The sequence below is a fragment of the Thunnus albacares genome, chromosome 9 (assembly GCF_914725855.1).
Source record: "Thunnus albacares chromosome 9, fThuAlb1.1, whole genome shotgun sequence".
NCBI lineage: Eukaryota > Metazoa > Chordata > Actinopteri > Scombriformes > Scombridae > Thunnus > Thunnus albacares.
The window spans coordinates 11,859,580-11,882,035 of record NC_058114.1 but is presented as its reverse complement, the minus strand read 5'-3'; the positions used below and the strand labels follow the sequence as shown (position 1 = coordinate 11,882,035).

Below are 22,456 nucleotides of genomic sequence, written 5' to 3'. Positions count from 1 at the left end.
TAACTTACTTTTTTCTTCTTTTTCATACTTAGTAACTTTTTATTGTATTACTGTATTATTCTCATACTAATTTAACTTAAATAATTAATCAATAAGTCTATCAATTTTGATGGATTAATCATTAGTTTAACTAAAAATGACAAACGTTTACTTGTTCCAGCTTTCCTGTTTTATGTGATTGTACTGAATATCTTTGGGTTTTGAATGGTTGGTTAGACAAAACAACACATTTAGAATATTATTACATTGTGTTCTGGGAGACTGTAAACATTTTCACTATTGTCCCGCCTTTTATGGACAAAACAATTTGTTGATCAATCAAAAAATATTTGACAAATGAATCGATGAAAAAAGTATTAGTTGCAGCCCTTCTGTCAATAAGACAAAGTACATAAAAATGAATGAGTAAATACATGCTTGACATTTATTTAGTGCAGCGTTCTTACTTTTCATATGTGGCGGTGACGAAGAATGCGTAGACACGTGTGTGCTTGTGATGTCGGATTTGGATGATGAGTTCTGGGATTCCCAGCCGGATGTGATTCAGCAGCCATAGCAACGTGTGGTCATCTGTAGTGTCTGTGGCAGGAAATAGAAAACAAAATACATTTTCAACCATACTCACGCATCACTGTAAACAGGAACTGCCGAGTACCCCCACAGTCTTATGCCATTTACTCCTGAACAGCTGGAGGTTAAGCGTTGTACTAACAAACACTTGAGAATGACTTTTCTCCTCTGCTGGTCATAAACAATGTTTCTCTGACCTTCACGCTATGACTAAGAAAGTTTAAGAAGTGGTATTATTAACATCACAGTCATAATCCCCATCTTCATTATCAACAGTTTACAACTACAGGTTCGCATATTAGCTGAAAACACTCTGCTGCTTAGTGGTGGGTTGCTCTTTAAGAGATACAGAATCATCCAAAAATAATTTAACTGGAGGAAATTAAAAGGAACAAAAAGAGTATTGCTTTCTTTCTTGCCATCATAGAGAATTTGAAGGTAAATGTTGAAAAGTTGAAATGGAATTATGAATTTACAGAGCATCAAACTAAAATTATGTTTCATATGGCAAATTTGTGTTAAACAGCATAATACAAAGGTGTATGTGCTCTTGTACATCTATATTTGTGAGGACTAATATTAGATAAAGAACCTGACAGTGAAGATATTTTTGAAAAGAAATTTTGAAAAAAAAAAAATTCTGTCTGTTCCTCACTTCTTCAAAGGCTGTTTGAAGGTTAAAAATTGGTTTTAGGCTTTAGCAGAGCTAAAAATATTAGTCGAATAGTCAGAAAATTAAGTTTCAACTATTTTGATAATCGTCTTAGTCACTTTTCAAGCAAAAATACCAAACATTTTCTGGTTCCAGCTGCTCAAAAGTGAAGACATGCTGATTTTCTTTGCATATAATAGGATACTGGATATATTTAGGTTTTGCACAGTTAGTTGGACAAAACAAGCAATTGGAATATATCACCTTGGACTATTTATTGACATTTTATGGACAAGACAATTCATTAAAAAATGATCTGCAGATTCATTGTTAATCAAAGCTCTAGGCATGTAGTTACAATGGTTAAGGTTAGGGTTAAGGAATGCATTACTATCTGTCAACGAGAGTCCTCACAAGTATAGAAGTGCAAACGTGTGTGAGTGTGTGTGCGTGTCTGTGTTTGAGTACTTGACCTGCAAATGTCATGAGCACATCACAGTTCTCTGTGGGCACCGTTTTCATCCAAGACTTATGAGACATGATGTGTCTCCCAGCCTGCAGCAGCCGCTTTCCAAACAACTTATCTGAGAGGGCGAGAAGAGGAGAGAGCGGGAGAAAAAGAGAGAGAGAGAGAGTCACCTTTTCAAAGTGAAACAGTGTAAGAAGCAATGACATTTCTAACATTTTCAGCAAAACTCCTCCTCCAAATCTCTTACCCCCGCTGCCCCTGCTGCCCCAACACACAGACACAAAATCGTCCTTCTCGACGGGACAGATTTAAATGTCACGCCCCTTAACCTCACAACATGAGACTGACAGAGCTAATCCTGCCCTGCCAAGACCAGAGGCCACACATTGTCCACACTCTCAGAATTGTCACATTCACACACACACACACACACACACTCAGCTCAATCAATTCAAAACATGCGGTGCAGTCACTTCTCTGTACTGTGATATCTCATGGACGTCCTTTAAAGAACACTCTTCAAGGTTCACTAGACGACAGTTAAATATTTTGACTGTGCTGCATATACAACCATGAATTCAGCTCCTGTGTAGAATTACCATCTCTCTATTTCTGAAGTCAACAGCACACCAAAAATAGCTTTACTGTAGCCACACAGTAATGTCACATTATAACACAGCTGCCCTTAATGCAGCAGTCTGAAGGAAAATAATGCACAGTACAATTCTTCTATGGTTACGTCATGGGAAAAAAAAAAAAAAAAAAAAATCACACTTTTGTCTCCAGGCTCAAATGAACTTTATCTTCAATTTGACACCTCATTCATCTGTCACTGACCCACTGGAGTCTCATATTCTCACAGATTTGTTCTTCAGAAAGGCAGCAGTGCCAGTAGTTTAAACAGGACTAAGCCATTCTTTAACCCCAGACCCTGCTCAGCTGTCAGAGAACAGTTTGTGAAAAATGTTTCCCGGGTCCTGAATAATAATGACAGCAGCCTGGAGAGAACGCCTGTCCCACAACAGCCCTGTGATCACCGAGGCGTGGGTCGTTAGAGGAGCCAGAGAGTGGAACACTTTTCAGAAATCACACACAAGCACGTTTAGTATCACAACATTAATCATTTATATAGAATATTGTTTATTTATATGTATTTGAAAGCAGAAGGATATGGTAGATATCTAAGAGTGGAAGCAAAAGAGAGCAAATATGAAATATGAGAGTTACGTATCATTTTACATATAAAGTTGCTGTGTATATGATCTGGTTTAGGTAGTATTACTTACATTACAAAACAGAATGCATGCCATGCACACACACACAGAAAGATCAAGGGCATGGCAGGCTGTAAATTTAACCATGACACACATGATGCCGTAAATCACACAGTATCTGTGTGTTCTGGGGATCCAATAAACACCTGTCACATAAAAACATCATTGTGCTGCTGCTCAGCATGTTCTTCTACTTCCTGGAAGAGAGTGATGACAGAGCGACAGAGTGAGGCGTGCCACAAACTTGATGGTCTGTTCCAGAGGATATACTGTATATGTATTTGTTTTCCATGTTTACAGTATGTATGGACATGAGCACTACACTAAACAACAGTGTAAAGCTGTTGCACAAACAAAGTCACTATTTTAAATCCATTTTTCACTTCACTCCCCTCAGCTCTACAGAGTCTTTTAGTCTACTTTGGATTAATGTTTTGATTTTCCGGCCTGTAAAATTAGCTCTCTGTCTTGTTTACAGACACAGCAGGCAGCTATTTTTTTTACCTAAAAAGCTCAAATAAACCCATTGTACACTACCTGCCCAGCACCAAACAGCAGACATACAAAGTTAGCAACTGGATGGTAAAAACAGAGCATTTAGCCACTAAACCAAGTTCAAGCAAAACGGTGGACAGAAACAAGACTCCAAAACCAAAACAACTTTATTATGTGATAATATGTCAACACCATGTTTAAAGCTTGTTCCGCTGCCCCAAAGTGGCCAAAAAATTTGAATGCAGCTTTAAATCTTTCCACAGAAGCGTCTGAAAAGATTCTCAGTCATCCAGGTCATAGTTATCCATCATTCTTATCCATCATTCTTATCCATTCTGTAAAATTAGTTCAATGTCCAACTACATTTATTTGTTGCTCACTTGTCACATTAACAATTAATGACAGTATTTTAGCATCCTATTTTACTCTGTTTTTATTTATTAGTGTTGTATTACCTCTTTGTTGTAGTTATGCAGTTTTACAACATTATGAAGATCATTTCATGATTTTTACCCTTGTTATTATCTTTTAAAGGCTGTAACTCATATAGATCTCCCATGTAATTTTATTCCTTTATGTACGAGTATTGTAGTTTTATCTCATCTTGTTGCTCTTTTTGTCCCCCTTTTCTTCTCCAGAATGCACGATAAAGTAAAAAGAAGTTAAAGAGACACTGAAAGGATGCCAACTAAATAAAAGCTTTACCCAGTAAAATCTGAGGACTTGTCTACCTTTAAAATTCAACTTAACATATTTGGCTGAGGATGATATTTTCTGTCATGATACATCAAAACACTCTGGTTCCTACAAGGAGAATTTGACTTGAAGGTAGCAGTACTATTAAAAGGATCTCTCTCTTCTCAGTACTTACAAAGAGGTTGTGACAACTTTATCTGGTTCCACGCCGCTTTTCCCTTTTGAAGAACATTTTCAAACATCGCAGCAGGCCGAACAGGAAACAGAGTGAGGTATTTTTGACTTTTTAATCTTGAGTGGTACTCCTGAAATCTGACTGGCCGCACCACTGTGCTTTAGATGAAATGCTGCAGGCAGCGCTGCGGCATGACAGCAATTCTAATGAGTCCTGTATTCATCACTGAGGGCAACACACACAGCACACATCCACAATCCTGGAACAGCAACCAGATTGGTTTCTCTACCAACACTTTAATTTATGAGCCCCAATAGTGAGTGTGTGCTCGAATGGTTTGCACGCATTTGTGTGTTTGTTACTTGGTTGAAATTGAATAGTGTTTCATACACAATCCATCAAGGCTCGACTGCTCTGATCAGAGCAGTTTGACAGGTGTGTGTATATGTTTGTGTAAGAGTCTGTTTTGTACCGCACAAACATTTTTACATTATTTTATTAAAAATCAATACTTGAGAATTCTCTATATTGAGGTTTTCTCATATAAACTACATGCAGTTTACAGAATACACAACATATTCTGAGCATCATCTTGATTTTGAGCCCATTACTTATTATCGTTTTTAAACTCATTTGCTTCTCATTATCTCTTGCTCCCCCCCCCTGTGATTGATTTAACAAGGATAATCAATTTGCATTGATGGCTACCCAGTTTTAGCCCATTAGTCTTCTTCATGAAAATAGTGAGTGCCACAGATATTTTGCACATGCACTGTATGTTGGATTTTGAACTGTCAACACATTTAACTGTTTGAAAGTTTGATTTAAAAGTAGAGTTACAGGTTTAAAGTTCTTCTAAAGTTTTAAAGTCTACCCAGTTCTATATACATTTTTTACATTACAGCCCAGAAAATCTTTATATATATATATATAATATACAGACAACTAAATAGAAAAATAATCACAAATGTTGTTTATGTTGGCAAAATAAGAGAATTTCTGAGCTTGAAAGCACCCTTTGGCCCTGTAACAGAAACCAGGTCGCTGTTGAGCAGGTTGGCCCAAGGCTAGCAGTGATACAGATAAAGCCTGTATTACTCACGGCCCTCACAGAGAGACGGCCGTTCCAGGGCTAACGCTTATCAGACAGCAGCCAGGCAGGCGTAACAAGCAGGGTGTCTTTCTGTGATCTGAGTCGCTCTCTGAAGCATTTCTGTGGGGTGTTTATGTGTGTTAATGTGTGTGTCCACGCAGGTATTTGTCTATGTGCGTGTGTGTGAGCCTGAGATATAAAGTACCAGATTAATAGGGTGTAAGTCAGTTATGAAACTCAGGCGAAACACTAAAATGAAGGTCACAGACACTTTAAGAAAGACTTGATGATGCATTTACGGTCCTCGCTGGCTGTGTGAGCCTGTTTGATAATTGGCTGGTCTTTATGCTTGACTGGAGCACTTTTATTTCATCAGGTGAAGGTTATTTTAAGTTTTGGGCTGAATCTTTAAGCAGTTGAAACAAAAGTTTGGGTTGAGTTTAAAGAATACGCATTATATTTGTGAATGTCACTCAAGTCAATCATATGGTTGACTGTGTAAACTGGTATATGTCTATTTGGAAGATATATCATATATAATATTACTGAAAATACACCCTCATCTAGTCATAGACTGACTAGGGTGATTTATGACAAAAAAACATACTGTATTTTTCCCTTGCTGTCAACTTAAGTCAAAGACCTGAACACAATATGAGATAAAAGTGTCTTTTGCATCAAAATATGAGATCATTTGAATCTTCCTTGAAAGGAACAAAGTGGATGGTACTTTAAGCATTTCTGCTTTTCCTAAACGGTACCCTGTGGAGTTTCTGACCTGTAGTAGCACCATGGAGCTGTTTTACACAGTCCTGCCAATGGTTTTACACTATTCCAATGATCTACAAGCAGCAATAATGCACCAAGAAATGCAGCAATGCATCAGCAAAGGCAGGGAAGAAGAAGACGGCAAGTGAAAAAAATCAGCTATGCAAATGCTTTATAAGGAAGAAAATGCATTCATTACGCATGTTAAACTCCAAGTATACACACATGCATTTTGGTCATTAACACTTAATGTAAACATAACTTATATTTGTTTATAAGAAAACTCCACAGGCCCCCCTAAACTACATTATATGGATAATGCAGTGATGGGTGTGGAGGGGGGGAACAGAAATATAGAAGAACTTGATGACAAGAAACAGTATAATTAAAGAATAATGCAACTGTGCAACCTTACAGCATCATATACCAAAGACTAGCAGGACCTAAAACGTAGCCTTGGATCTTTGCAGACCACACATTTACAACTTTATAAAATGAAAGATAAAAAGACAAATCTAATTTCAAGTTCACATCACTTTCCTGAAGGTAGTATATGGAGAAATTCATGGTGAAGTAGGCTATGCAGTATGGCACTTAACAGAGGAAATAATGTGTAAGTTAAAGTGATAACCTCAAAAGGTGCTTGTTTTCTCTGACAACCACCTTGGTGATTAGCAGTTACTGCCTCAGTGTTTTGCATGAGAGCTACTAAATAAGGCAAACTACACTGTACATTTCCTCTGCCTTATTTCAAACAAGATGCTGTTGTTGCGTCAGTAGATGTGAAACATCACTTTTGGAGCAGAGAACTGTTCAAAGAAAAGCAACTTAACCTTATGCAACATATGACATTACCAATAGTGTTAATGGTATGTAAGCAGGACGTTGTGTAATGTTATTATTATTTGATAGGAGGAAATCAATATTATCTCATTCTGAATTATGACTGGGAACAAAGTTTGTTTGACCAAACATCCAATCATGAGACGACAACATGTTTGCTGAATCACCATAAATGGTCTAAAATTACAGGTGTGTTCAGGTGATCATTTTACATGATGAAAGCCTTACGTGGTCATTGAATTCACAGCATTGAAGTGAAACAAAAATGAATTCACAGTGCATGAATGTGGAATTGATTTTGATTTCAACTCACATCAGGTAAAAACAAACAAAATACTGGAATACTTTTGCTGCCTGTCCTGGATCAGCTGTTAACAGTGGCATCTTGATGCTTACATACAGCATTTGGCACCATTTGGGGAGACAAAATGCCACCTTTCTGACTCTTTGAGGACCTACAGCACTGGTTTACTGCACTGCTGTGAAGCTGAGGAGTTACATTTTCAAATGCACCTCTAGAAAAAGATACCCTCACTAAGTGTGCCTGGCAACAGTGTGTATTTCCTCGGAGGCTGGAGACTACAACAGGATTTGACCATTTTTCGCAGCCAAGAAAGGCTTTGTGTCGAGTCATTTTAAAGTACGACTCTTATCTACACAGACTAACAGAGAGACAGACACAAACACAATAATAGTGATGGCAGGAAGACTGACAGAACTCCCAACAGACATGAAGGGAGGATAACAAATAAAACAGGCAGAAAACATCCATTGTCACGTCTACGGAGAGAGAGTGAGTGTGTATGTGTGTGTGAATGAAGCAAATGACCCTATTAGACCGATTACATCAGTAAGTGGGACTAGATTAGAGCCTGATCGAGTTCAAGCACCCAATAATTTTCTTAATAAGAGTAATCTCTGTCCCCAATTGTACAGTATGTCGCCATCCTGTACAGTCCACACCCAGCCACACTGGACCATGAGGCAACATTACTGATAGACAGTGCCCTTTCAAACCTGTTCCCAACTCTCCGCCTGTCTACACAAACGCACACAGGCACACAGTAAAACATGCAGACGGAATCACAGAGCATCACTACATATGTATGTCCTGTATATGGAAGGGTCCACCAATGACATGCATACTGAGTCATCAAATCATGCAGCTGAAATGTCTTAAATAAATACCAAATAAGACAGTTCCACCTGTGAAGATAATGCGACTGCAGCCCATATTTTTTGAGGGAAAAATGCAAACCATAATCCTACCTTCTCTTATCTGTCCCTTTCTCTGTCTCCCTCTTCCTTTCCCTCCCTCTATCTCCAACTTCCAAACACTGACTTGCTTTATTGCTTCTCGCAACAGCAACCTCACTGCACCCTCCCAATGCAAGGTACTATGCACAGTCTGCATACATTTAGGCACCAAATCGACAAACACCAACACCCCCAGTTGCACACTGCATCTTTTTTTTTCCCACTGGCAGCTGCACACACAGATGTGTTTTAGATGATATGAAAGCCCTTCTTCCCATTGAAGCAGAGCACTCCTTCTGTCTCTCATCGCTCTCTTTCACCTCAGACTGTTCCTCTCTTCCATGCCATAGCCATCTCTCAGTCTTTCTCTCTCTCTCCTCTTTATATCTTTTTGCTACTACCATCTTTGCCTCTCTATCTCATCCAAATCCTCTCTCTCAGTCCCCCCTGGACAGAATCCCTCAGTCCCTCCTTGCTTTCTTTTTATTTATTTTTCTCTCTCAGCTCTCCTGCTTAGCCTCTCACTCAGGCTGTCTCGAGAGTTATTTGTGATCACTGTGAACATGGAGCTCCTATGGATAATGCCTTCAAGCTAGGCAGAAAGGGAAAAAAGAGGGTGACTGCTTGATTCTGATACAAATAAACTTTGGTTAACAGAGCGCAGATGCTCTAGTGGCCAAATACTAACACAGCATATTTTTTTTGTGTGTGTGCAAAAGCTTAATTTCAGGAATTAGCAGTAACATTACAACTACTGCAAAAACCATCACTCATCACTTCAAACACTGACATTGAAAGGACTTAAGATGAACATGCTGCAAGTTTTCTTTCAGAGACGAGTGCTAGTCAGTGATCAGAACTGGTTTCCTGTAGCTGTATTGCAATCAGCCTGCAATCAAGTTTGCTCCTCATCATCTTCCTTCTCCAGCCATTAATAAATCACTTTATCATACAAGACTCAGATTCAATACAGTCCTCAGAAGGAAACTTAAATGTATTTTTATTTTGGATCAACAAAAGAAAGTGAGACAGTCTACAGACATGCTCGCAGCTCTGCAAGGCGGTGCGTAAGCGCAGTGGGACTTTGAGCTAAAGGCTAATGTCAGCATGCTAACATTCTCACAATGGCAACGCTAACATGTTAATGTTAAGTAGGTGCAATGTTTACCATGTTCTCCATCTTATGCTGAATTAGTGTGTTGACATGCTAACGTGTGCTAATTAGCACTAAATCCAGGGTACAGCTGAGGCTGATGGGAATGTGATACGTTTTGCAGGTATTTTGTCATTAACTCAAATATTTTGATCTGCTGATGGTGATACAGGAAAAGTCTAGGGATCACCAAAGTTATTACAGTTCATTTTGAGGGGGACATGAGTGGCTGTACAAAATTTTGTGGCAAAGCATCCAGTAGTTGTCAAGATATTTTACTGAAACCCACAAATGTAAAACCTCCACCTGAGGAAAACTCAGGAGATCACCAAAGTCAGTAGAAATCATCTGAACCATGAATTTTTGCAAAATTTCATAGCAATGCATGTAATAGTTGCTACGTTATTTCAGTTTGGAACGAAGTAATGGACCATCCGACCAACATTGCCATGCCTAGACAAAATAATGACTAGAGAGATGTGTGTGGTGATAAGAGAACCTGTATGTGTCATAGCTGAGATTAAGATTGTCTTTCCAAGGCAGGGAGATGGGAGGTGTCTGTTCCACCTTTGTGACAAATGGGATGAAGATGTCAATGCCGGTGGATGTCAGAACTCTGGTTTCCTCATTAACAGGCGCGGGGAGGATTATAGGGACTCGTCCTTGGCTTCAAAATAACAATGATTACATGTGACACTGGAGCCGCCTGAGGCTGAGAGCCAAGAGAAGGACGAGGCAAGACCATGCAAGAAGAAAAGAGCCACAGTGCTCACACAGCAGAATAGTTGAAGTATCACTTTTCCCCATCCTGTCCTCTTTCTCTCCTTTACATCACTCTTTTGTCTCCGCACTAAGTCTCACTAAATCTGCCTCCTTCATTTCCCACTCTTTCTTTCTGCCGAGCAGACTAATGGCTGGTTCATTCTAGGTTAGCTGGTTAATTTGGGTGAAAAAGCAAAGAAACCTGTAATATCTGTATCTTAGAAGCAGTACTGTCTACAATGCAGTCAGGTAACAATCATGAACAGAAGCCAGTGTTGAATCCCTTTCATGCCCAGTCAATGCAGACTACTCCTTCAGACAACCACAGACCGGTTATCTGACTGGCTGAATTGACTATTGTCAGAGGGGCGGATTACGAATTATGAATACACCAGTGGTGATGATGAATATAGTGGAGTGAATAGCAGCCTTTGTGGAGCAAACAGACCTCCTTGTTGAGCAGTGGGCAACTGCCAAAGTGGAGGAAGGATTTTCTGATGAACACACAGAACAAAAAAGGACACGGATTACACTTGTGAACACGCATAAATGGTCATTTTTGTGTTTTTTGGAGCAGGTTAAAGGTTACTGCAGCACCATGGTACAAGATACTGGTCTTGTACCTTGAAACAAATTAAAAATAAGATGGAACTGATATCAAAGTCTTAAAGGATAAGTCAGGGAAATATTCTTTATTTTTCTTAATGTCAACAAATCTCATGATCAGACCAAAACCAACAATGAATTGATCCTATTAACAAGTGTTATCTTTAAGCCTGATGTAGCTTATTTCTGTTTGGCCCAGACCTCCATAGTTGTCAAAAAACTATTGAAAACGCATCAATGAGCTACATCATTGTACTGTACTGTCCTTTCATCATCATGAACATGGGCACTAGTTTCTTTTGAGTCAATCCTGTATTCACTTTCCTTGTCCTGTAAATTCTTGCTGGTGTTTATTAATCCAGAGAGGAAAATAGTCCCCAACAAATGTACAATTTACTCCTAAAAAACAGAAGGGACTGGAGCACGCTGATTAATTTTGCAGCCTTTAATTGTGCAAACAGACGTTTCAACACTACTGTGTCTTCATCAGAGTCAGGGTGTATAATTTGCTCCTATTTGAGTAATGTTTGCTAAAAACTGCAATGCTCAGCTGTTTTAGAAAATTACTGAGCATTTTTAAAAATGTAACTTTGTATTTGCCATCTATTTTAAAGATTTACTTATTCTTCGGTAAATCTTAAGACCGAGTGCCACAGACAGGGTATAGAAGAGAAATGGACATATTTTCAGTTTTGGTCTTTTTATTACATTTGTTGACAGTAAAAAGACATGGAGCGACACAAGCTTTTTCATTTAACCTAAAAATGTGTGCTGCTCTGCGCAATGCAAATTTGACTACTATAAACACAAATTATTTTTTATTCAGAGCACACTGAGGATTCAGAGGAAAACATACGCATAAATTATTAAGGAGCTTTAACAAAGGGCATTAGTCTCTAATGTAGGTGTGTTACTGTACATTTGACTGACTGTACCGGGCTCAAACCCAGCAACTATCTCGGGAAAAAAATTAAAGGCTACAGACAACAGTTGAGAAACTCAGACCTTTTTGTAACCACATCTATTTAGTGAAGGTTAATTGAATTATGAGATGAAATACAGGAATGAGATTGCTTTCCTGAAAATTGAAGGGATCCAGTTTGTGCCAGTGTCTCAGGGGGTCATTCATAATTATAATCACTAGATAATCAGGCACTTTCGTGTAGTGAGAGATTTCAATAATATACCGTCACACAAACTGGGTATTTTATATCAGAAGTAATCCTGGGTACTACAGCAACAGAAGAAGGAAGGATAATAACAGAGTGAATTTAGAGAAATACATTTCGATACTGTAGCTGTGAGTCAGTCTGTCTGACGGCTGTGCACTAACTGATCTGTATGATGGTACGATACTCTATTCCTGGACAGGAAAGATGAGGAGGAAGGCTCAGAGTCGGATCAATACCCAGAGGAACCAGGGATTATTGTACATTACTACACCATTCCTCCTATTTCCTTCTCCGCTCAATGACAAGCAGAGGAAGACATCATTAATGACTTAGGCAGCTTTGATTCCTTGCGTCTTTCAAAAAGAAGCTTGAGGAAGATCTATGCAGCATTTCATATCGACTTATTTAGCGCTGCAGTTTCAACAGTGCAACATTAGGAAGGTACTACTACTATACAAATGACACAAAACATATACAATCCAATACACATTCTTGAGTAAAAGCAGTAGAAGAGTGTAGTAAGTGTGGTATAGTTATTTTATTAAAATGTGTATTGACTGGTTAATCTGCGGCCAAGAGCAGGGTTGAGAAAATAACAGTAAAACAAACTGATTTTACAATTTTCCAAAGTCTTTGTATCTTTAAGTCAGTGAAACCTCTTCATTTAAAAAGGAAAACTAATTAATTTTCTCCATGTGAATGGAGACAATCACATTCAAGGACCTTTAGACGAACAACAGGCTGGCGAAAGGAGCAAAGTGAATTTGCTCTGGAGATATTTCTCTCAAATGTATATACAGGTGTTAGAGCAGTGGCAATGCAGTTTATTTTCCTTGACAGCTCGTTTCTTCAGGCATCATCGGAAACACTGCACAGTCGCAGCCTTCTCATACTATAGCACTTTGCCAAGTGAAATGAACAGGAGTAAAAACTGCAGCAAGCATAACACAGAGAGCCAGAATTGTGAGTGTCTGACCATATGACAAAAAGACGTGTAGCCAAACAACAGATGCTGCTGTAGATGACACATACATTATATGGATTTTTATACGTGATTGTGTGGCCTGAACAGTAAGAAAAAGGCAAGGAGAAAGGAGAAAATAGAGGGATAAAGGCAGAGGAAATATATGAGAGGGAAGCATAATAAAAGCCTGTATTTTTCTGTTGTAGGCTTCCATCAGTCAACACCGACTATGTGCAAATATATGAGCGAGAACAGAATGTTCCCCTTAGCTGTGGACAGACTTTCACCACATCCAAATTCTTATTAAAGGCAGGGGCCAGAATCTGACTGGGCTTTTCAGACAAAGAGGCAAAGATGCAAACCAAAACAGTGCTAATAACATACTCAATCCTCTTCACCCCCCCTGAACAAACCCCTGCTGTGCAGCCATGCCTTGTTTAAACCCACAGAACTTTATTCCAAATTTTAGTGGAGATCCCAAAGTTTTCATAGATACTAAACATGTCTATAAAAAACTGTATAATGATGATGATGATGATGATGATGATGCATGAGACATTAAGAATATTTCCATTTGCTGAAACACCAAAAAACCATAGGATGGCTGGTCCTTGGCTGTTTTTTGAAGGTTAATGGCATTGGCATGATAGAAAGCTCAACAAGGACCAATAAAAATAATGCAGTGCCTCGGTGATTGATGTTGCCTCTGGCAAGCATAAAAATGAACACTGTATGAAAAGTGATTCTCCTTCATCTATCATCTACCTCAACAAGGAATACAGATATAAAAAAAAAAAGGGCCAGAAAAGGGAAAACATTTTTGTATTTTGTACAAAATTGTATTTTGTATTCTTCTGTATTTTTTACAGATAGTTGTTGACCTACAGTCAAGTTCTTATCTGTCATCATCTTATCTCTCACCTTAGCTCTATTGCTAATAATTAAGCAAAAAGTGTTGTTTCCCCAATTAGTGTAGTTTCCCCCTTTACAGAGTTGCCTATAAATTACTCTCTCAAAACACTTCAGTCAGCAGAAAGGGTAGAAGCAGATGAGCACCGATTCTGTTCAACATATGCACTTCCTGCCCTACTCTCCTACCAAACAAGATAAAAACAAAGAGCTGTGCAGGACAAATTAGGGTGAAAATGTTTGTATGTTGCAGCATTTTTGAGCGTGCATCACCTGGAACAAACAGAGTATGCTGCTTTCTACTCAGCTACTACTAACTTAGACATTCAGCCTGCTTTAGAGGGTAATGAGGAGAAGACAATAAGGATTGACTCAACTTCTCTAACTACCAAACAAATATTAAAGTATAGTGGCTAAACAACACAAGTGACAGGAGAGTACTAGGAGGGAAACAAGTATGATGGAGAGGATGGAGACCTACAGAATATTACAGACTGATTGTGCTTTATAATTCCCTTGCTTATCATTGACTGACTGTGCTAACACTGACATGGATAATATGTCTAGTTATTAACTGGAGGAGAAAGATCTTCCTCCCCTTGTGCTGTATGTTACTTTCATAGCCCTTTAGCCTTCTCTGGAGGCTGCAGAGGCTAAAAACAGCATTCTTCACCGTGGTCATTGTATTTCTCCTGGCTTTGCTTGGCAACTACAAAAAAAAGGAAATAAAATCCAGGCCTAGTCAGTGCATTCACAGAGGATAAACTAAGGACAGGGTGACCGAATGTACTACAATCCTACTTTTTCCTTCAGGAATGCACTATCAGTTTCACACAGGAGGAGGCTGGTTATTGACTCTGCTTTGATCACAGTGAATGGAGCCTAAACTCACCGATGAGATCTCTGCAACAAGCCAGTGGCTCCACACAAGGCAGAAGACAGGCAACACCAGCAGCATGCCGGCTGTGCTTCGAATGCATTAAGCTCTGGAGTGTGCATTATCATTTTCTGCTTACAGTTTGATAATCTCCATGGCTATAAATGGAAAAGTGTAAACTTCCAGAGGGCATGAATGGGGATTTAGAAGTTGGTTGGCTAGAAGCAAAGAGGCATTAAGGGTGATATGATAAAGCCATTCAAAACTTGAGAATCTAGGGCAAGTGAATCACCACTGGCAAGACAGATGGTTTATCATAACTCAGGGGAAGTGTTTGTAACTTCCTAAAACATTACCATATCGAATTCATGTGGTTGAAAGTGATCTACACAGCAGCATAGTTACAGGGGGATGCCGTCCCCTGAAGGTCTCTGATGATACAGGTGGTACAAGTAAAGCATCATCTCTGCCGCAGCTGCAGGGTAGCATCTGGAAAACCAAGCCATCAAGAATCAGGTAACAGATAGGCAGACTGTGCTGTTGGTCGGAGGGTGTAGCCACATTGGTTGATCCGTCACTAAATGGATATAAATTCAGCAGAGCGTGTCGCTCTCAGTTTGTTTTAGGTTTTATTTAATACAAGGAACACTTCCTTGATGATAGCATGATAGCCACACATCAACCAGCTTCAAAAAATATTTCTCAAGCTTTTTTTTTTTTTTTTGCTGAAAATGGATATAAATCTGGTAACAACTGTTGTATCATGAGCTCTGCACAATAAAAACAGACTTTTCTCAGTGAACAAAAGAAATTTGTTCAAATTGGTTCAATTTCTCTATTTGGACACACTCTCACCCTCTCTGTGTCAACCAAGGTCACCAAGGTTTTCAGGTACTGAAAAAGATAATGATTCCAATACCTCGACTTGGGGTATCTCTGAGAAAGCGATCCAACACCAGTGCTCTGTTTTTCCTGATTTTAAAATCTGCATGCCTCACTTTGTGGGGCTCATTGGAACCAATTTTATGTAAAGTAACATGAATCCAGGGATTGCTGTGGCGCTAAAGACTGAGCCAGAAGCCCAACATGACTGAATGACTGTAACTGATAGCAGAAACACTGACACTGATGATGAAACTGCATTTAATGTGGATAAGTCACATCATTGCCGATACATATCCGCCTAATACGGTCGGTATTTAGCACAGTATTGATGAGGTGATGAATCTTATATTTCTGACAACAGAGAGATCAGTTTGGGCAGTTAGCATGAGCACATACAGCCACTATGCTCACAAATAGACCATGAAACAACTGCCAGCCACACAAACTCTATCATCATCAACAGAAAATCTATTAAATTGATTGCAGCAGTAACTGCAGTGTTTACCATCATCTGACCAGCGCCTGCTTTACTGTAATGATCTCAATTTTAAGGCAAGCTGCACATAATAAATATGAAGAGTTATATCAGTGAAGAGCTGGCCACTTAATTTTATAGTTAGTCTGATGGCCTGCTTAAAGCGTGAAATGTCTTACCCAATCAAGACCTGGTTCACATAAGTAATCTGTCGTGTGTCTGACTGATCAGGTAAGGTTAATAAACCACCGACATTACTAACAGCAAGGTCATCCTACATACAGATGATTTTCCTTGATCGCTAATGCAGCTCATATGCAGCTCATGTGAAGCTCAGCACTTACTCTTGATGGGGATAGGAGAGGGAGAACAAGAAATATATCTCTGGGGAGCATGCAATGAATAAGAGTGAGTTAGGCAAAGAGAACCGGAGAGAGAGAGAGACATTAAGTTCGGAGTCATTAGGCACAACACACTGCTGTCATTATATCATACTGCATTACATTCATCAGCCCCTTCATTTATGAAGCTGTAGGAGGGCACAAAACCGGTGGCTCAGTCTGTCTGCTGCTGCTGCTGCTGCTGAGAAAAACAGCTCTTCATTTAGGAAGTTCAGTGTGATGCTTTTTCCTCTCAACACTGCCCTGCCTTACACTGCTGTATTTAAAGCAACCTGTGTGACACTGAACCTAACTAAATCTGTCTGAAGCAAAGCTGAGGTATTCTACTTGCTTAAGAGGCAGTGAGAGCAAGAGATAAGAGAGAGCAGAGCCCTAGCCAAGTGGCCATGCTTAATACATTTTTTCTCATGCATTTTGCAGACTATAAAGTGCATCTATTAATGCAAAGCATTCAGAATAGAGTTAAATAAAGTTTACACAGATGAAAATGGACCCTTCAGATCTCACCACCGCCTCACAACAGACCTTCACTTTCAGATCAGAACACAGGTGAAAAAAGGGTTTTGTACTTAGACTGGCTCTACTTGCTAAATCTGAACACTTTTATATATTTTATACAGTGAAACTAAATTTATCTAGAGTAGCTGTTAATAAAAAAAGAAACTAAAAATAAATCCATGACACTGACTGTCCTGTAATAGTGTGGCAAAAATGTGAAATTTTGCAATGGCCCAATTAAGAGTTAGTGTCATAGCTGTTGTGAAGAGTCCCCTTGCATGAGACTACAATGCATTAATTACTAAAGAATTTTGGAAACTGTCCTGATGAGAGAAACTATTCAGTTGTCACAAAAGCTCATTAGGCCCCATGCTACAGGGGCTCCCAATGAAAAACTGTACTAAACCTGAACTAAACCTGAAGTAAAAAAAAAAGTAATTTGAGGTAAAATGAGGTCAGTGCAAATCATATCAGATTTACAGGAAAGTATGCGGGGGACATACATTTACAGCTGCAACATATTATCATCATGTCTTTTCCAAAGTACGAATGAATCTCACTGTATATCCTGACAAATGTCCTAAATCCTAAACCTCTGTGCTGGCTGATTGGGCAACCACAAATTACATGACCTGATTTTCATAACACAGAATCTTATCAACACTGGCCTCAGAGGGAACACAAACTAATTGGTGAGACTTCTGCGTTGCTTTTTCTAATGATGGGCGCTTAATTAATCTTTGAAACATGGGCTTGTGAGTGTTGGAGCTACAAAGGAAGATGGCTGAGAGGATCAAAGCCGTTCCAGTCTACTGTGATGGGATTAGGAAAATATGGTGGAGGCATGGAGACAATCGAGCATCCAAGCCTCCAGTGAGGAAAATCCTTCCAGGCTGCAATCAAAATCTCGGCTGGAGAAATCACCCTGCAGTCGTGCTGTGCTAGCTGACTGACACTGACACGTGTGAGGGCGGTTATATGATATCAGGTAATCCCACTGAAGTCTCCAAACCCAATCCTTCCCTCTCATGACCCATGAAAGGAAATATACAGCCAAGTGGGAGCAGGAGGTTTCCAGAGGGCAAGACAGTCACTGCTCTTTACATTTCAGATACACACCCTACTTTTAATACTTTCTAACAGCAAATTGTTCAGCTGTGACATAGTTTTTTGTTGTTGTCTTGGATTACTGTTTGCATGCATCAATTTAGACATTTTACAGTCCTTAAAGTTATAGTTTGACCAATTCGGAAATATGCTTATTCACATTCTTGCTGAGAGTTAGATGAGAACATCAATACCACTCTCATATCTGTCCATTCAATTATATGCTGGAGCCAGGAGGCGGCTAGCTTAGCTTCACATTAAGACTGAAAACAAGGGGAAACAGCTAGCCTGGCTCTTTCTAAGGTAAAATAATCTGCCAACCAGCACTCCTGGACTCACTGAATATGGGTTATGTGTCAGGCTGTTTCTTGGCCAGGAGCAGTGACTGCGACCAGCGGAGACTGCGGGAAGCGACTGCTTTCTTAAAAATGTTCCTAAAACTGTTCTTTTAAGGCTGTGGCTTTTCCACAGTCAGAAATAAGATTCCCCATCTTAGAAGTGGGATCAATGCAGGATCTCAAACCTATTGAAGTCAAAGAAACCCAAGTAAAGACATTTTAGTAGGTCTGGGTGAGCATTATTTGAATGTTGCAATACTTCTGCTGATATGATACAAGAGTTTTGGTATCAAAATGATACTTTTTTCCATAATTTCTTTGACAAATATTCACATGTTTTACGCTACAAAACTTGGATTTCATTTAACAAAAGAAGACAAAGCTCTCAGATGTTAAATATTGTCTCAATACAAGCCAACCAAGAACTTTTTCTGAAAAAAAAATGGCAGAATTTTGTTTTAAATCATGAAGGATTATTAAGGGTTTGGTACCCAGGAACCATAATCTGAGTACATGTTTGGTGACTCCGGCCAGTTGACCATAATACGTCTTCCTATACAGTACTATCTGCTGACACCTCAACTGTCCTGCAACCCATTCTTGGACCCAAGCTGACACCACTGGACTCCAGTTTGGTAACCACCGAGTGCCACCTTCTCTACAAGCTGACATCAGGCTGCTCTTCCATTCAGCAGTAGCCTTTCTCAGGTTACCTCAACCAAGTGTGGAAATGAGCGCTCATCGGCTGACGGCCCACTGCTCCACTGCATCACTCTGCAGCAGTACTCGCAGGGAGCACAGAGGCTGTGTCTGCGCCTTGCACACAGGAAAACAACCCTGGCTCGGCAGCTGAGGCTATACCCAGACTAATATTGTGGTCTGTTCCAAAAATAGCCTCACTTGCAGTTCTTGCAAGGAGACAACTATGATATAGCCAAATCCACTATTCATGTCAAGGAGTGTAAACAGAAAGCATGCTTTCCCTTTATAAAAAGTAGATAAACCTATGATTTTAGGAGTCCCTAAAAAGTAATAGAGACCGTACCGAAAAGAAAAATACAATTAAATGCAATGAGGTCTATAAACTACACCAAATGTACACACAGTAACAAATTATGTAAATATTAGGGATATTAGGGATAGGCCTATTTAGAATGACAAAACATGCAGCTGCCTGTTATCCAATGGCATGACAACTTCAACTGAAGCAATAACAGGGAAGTAGACAGTCAGACTGGAGATCAAAGCTGCACTGGATAGTTTAGAGAACACTGGATGACATCATGAAGTTGATAAACATTTGGTTACCAAGAGGAAAGGCTGGCAGATCACACACATAATACAGAACTGAACGGAAAACCCTTAAATAAAAACAGCTAGCAGCCAATCATAGGCTTCTAGTGCTCTACAGTATAAGGATGCTGTAGAAAACTACAGCAGCAATGACTCTAAGTGTCCATAAAAATACTGTGAGCATAGGCTTGTGAATGATGACAGGAGATAATATAGGCTACAATAACCGACAAAAAGGTCAAATATTGCCATTTTCCTAAAAAAAAGAAGATATTGCATCAATATTTTTTAAAAGCAGCTGCGATAGGAACATGCAATACAAGTCAAAGCCATTATTTATAGGCCTGTAGTCTAATCAGTGGGTAATTTTAGGACGCCCTCGTGGAGACAAAAGAACAGTGCTGCGAGGTGCTCGTCTCGTTTCCCAGCATCACGTCCACCTGTCCTCTCTTCCTTTATACGCTCCCTAGGCGCATCGTCCGAGCAAAAAGAGGCATACTCGACTCACCCAGTACACCGGAGGAGGCTTGTGGCGGGGCAGCGCCCGGCTCCGGCCTCTCCGCGTCTCCCTGCTGCGCTCGGTGTCGGTGCCGGGAGCTCTCGGGGCCGTCGCCGGCGGTGGTCGCAGCGCTGGCGGCCGCCGCGGCTGCGGCGCCCGCCGCTGCCGACCCCGTGTCGGGCATGCTCTCTATCAGCGAGGAGCGACGGAAGATGAAGATATTCTCCGGGAAATTGTGCAGTGGTATCGCATCTCAGGAGGAGGGTAAAGCATGGGTATAGCGCGGCGGCCGGCAGGGGGGTCCGAGTGAAGGGTCAAACGAGTGTGAAAGTGAAGTGAAGGTTGTCGGTGTCGGTGCGGCGGCGGATCATCCTGGTCTGGAGCAGGATGCGCGGCTAGATGGAGAGCGATCTTCCGACGACTCCAGAGGAGGGGCAAAGAAAGAGAGAGGGGAGGGGGCTGGGTGACACACACACCTTGGACAATCCACTACAGTAGCCTAATTTTATGAGGATTTTATAGCCTCAAAAAAGCAAATTTGCGACGCTAATTTCCTCATGAGAAATATAAATATCAAAGTCAGATTAGGTGACTGTATGGCCTACTTCAAACTCACTCCACTTACAGTGCACTTTAAGTCTCTAAAGGCATACTTTGGGAACATAATAGTAATTTTCCATGAATGCATGTCCATGCAGTCTCATCCTCAAAAACACACCTCCAGTGACCTCTGTCTGGCTTCAAAATTATGCCAGAAATAGCATCTGCTTTGCTAAATGAAGGCAATAAAAATTACATTGATGTCAATTGCCCATTCATCTGATCACCAAGATGCTGTTAATAAATAACATATGATAACATACCTTTGTACCTACCTTTAATTCTCTCAGCAGTGCTTTCTATCAGGCAGGTGGTTTATCCAGTCCAGTAGGTAGACTATTGCTCCTATGTGAGTGTGACTGCACTATACCCTGTCTTCAAAGATTAAATAGACTATGACTTATTTATTAATGCAAAAAATATCTTCATAGATTAAATTTTTAGTGACACTCAGGTCTTGGGACAAGTTATGTCTCCTCTCCTCAGTCCACTGGACACTCAAAACACGCTAAAATATACTTTGCAGGCAGTTGTATAATACTCATTTTTGCCTACACAGCATTGCTTGATCTAGTTATTTCATACTATCCACATCAACAAACTATAAACATGCAGACTTACTTTACAGGAGAAATTATGTTGTCATATTTGCTCACGTTCGCCTTGTTATGTCTTTCAAAATGGGAAAGCAATAGTGGACTTAAGACAAGGTAAGCCTACACCTTAAGCAAACTCACATCCTTCAAAGCAAACACTGTTTACAGTTAAGATGCAGACTCAGTCATATGATCTACTACAGTCAAATATGTATTTCTCTCATAAATAGTCCTGCTTGTCCTATTTTAAACAATGTGTGTGTGTGTGTGTGTGTGTGTGTGTGTGTGTGTGTGTGTGTGTGTGTGTTTACCATCTTTTCCATGGTTTTATTAAACAGTCTATTTGCTAATTAATAGTCTTTTTGGTCAGAAGAGACAAAGATGTTTGTGCATTGATGTTGCTCAACAGCTGTGAGGTGGCAGCTGTCATGCTTTGTTACCACACAATGCAGACTATAAATTATTGAGATCCCAGGTTAAAGATTGCTCCCCGGGCCTCAGACCGTGCCTCTTCAGCGTGTACACAATCCATCTCCTTGGCCAGCCCCCCTGGATGCCGTGTTTCACTGTGCAGCCATCCAGGCAGGCTGGCAGGCAAGCAGCCCTCCCCCACGTATGGCTCAGCGCTCAGAAGTACCCCGTCTGAGAGCAGAAATTCTGCTTACTCACCACCCTCTGGGCTGACAGCTGCAAGGATCTGCAGTGGGGCACACACGCCAACGCACATGTAGCCTATACTCTGTATTTATATTCAGCGATATGCATGATATACTCTATGTAGGCCACGACGGACCACAGACCACAACACCAATAATTTACAAAGCACAAAAAACATATTCTAAGCAACACAAAGCAAAACATTGAGTGACAATTTAACTTTGTAAAAGTTAACATGGTGACAGTGTTGTTTGAAAAAATGATCAATTAATGCACACAATCCACTTTATTAGGGACACATAATCCAAAGTAAGGCAGACTAGTACAACAGTCATGCAATACTGTAGATAATGGCAGGTATAATGATTAGTT

General features: G+C 40.0%; 1 protein-coding gene across 5 annotated transcripts in view; it reads right to left on the bottom strand.

The window, feature by feature from the left end:
* ano8b (anoctamin 8b) overlaps positions 1-20,676 on the bottom strand; it is a 42,337-nt gene extending 21,661 nt beyond the window's left edge. For 3 of the 5 annotated variants that reach the window (XM_044362645.1, XM_044362649.1, XM_044362650.1), the window contains exons 1-3: positions 20,241-20,676; positions 1,696-1,806; positions 447-579 (exon numbers count right to left, since the gene is read on the bottom strand). In XM_044362645.1, the coding sequence (XP_044218580.1) occupies positions 447-579; positions 1,696-1,806; positions 20,241-20,415 (419 nt within the window). In that variant the 5' untranslated portion in view covers positions 20,416-20,676. Of the gene's footprint in view, positions 1-446; positions 580-1,695; positions 1,807-1,938; positions 2,025-20,240 lie in introns of those variants that run through there. The other 2 variants (XM_044362646.1, XM_044362648.1) reach the window with 2 other exon arrangements.
* Between the last annotated feature and the right edge of the window lie 1,780 nt (positions 20,677-22,456).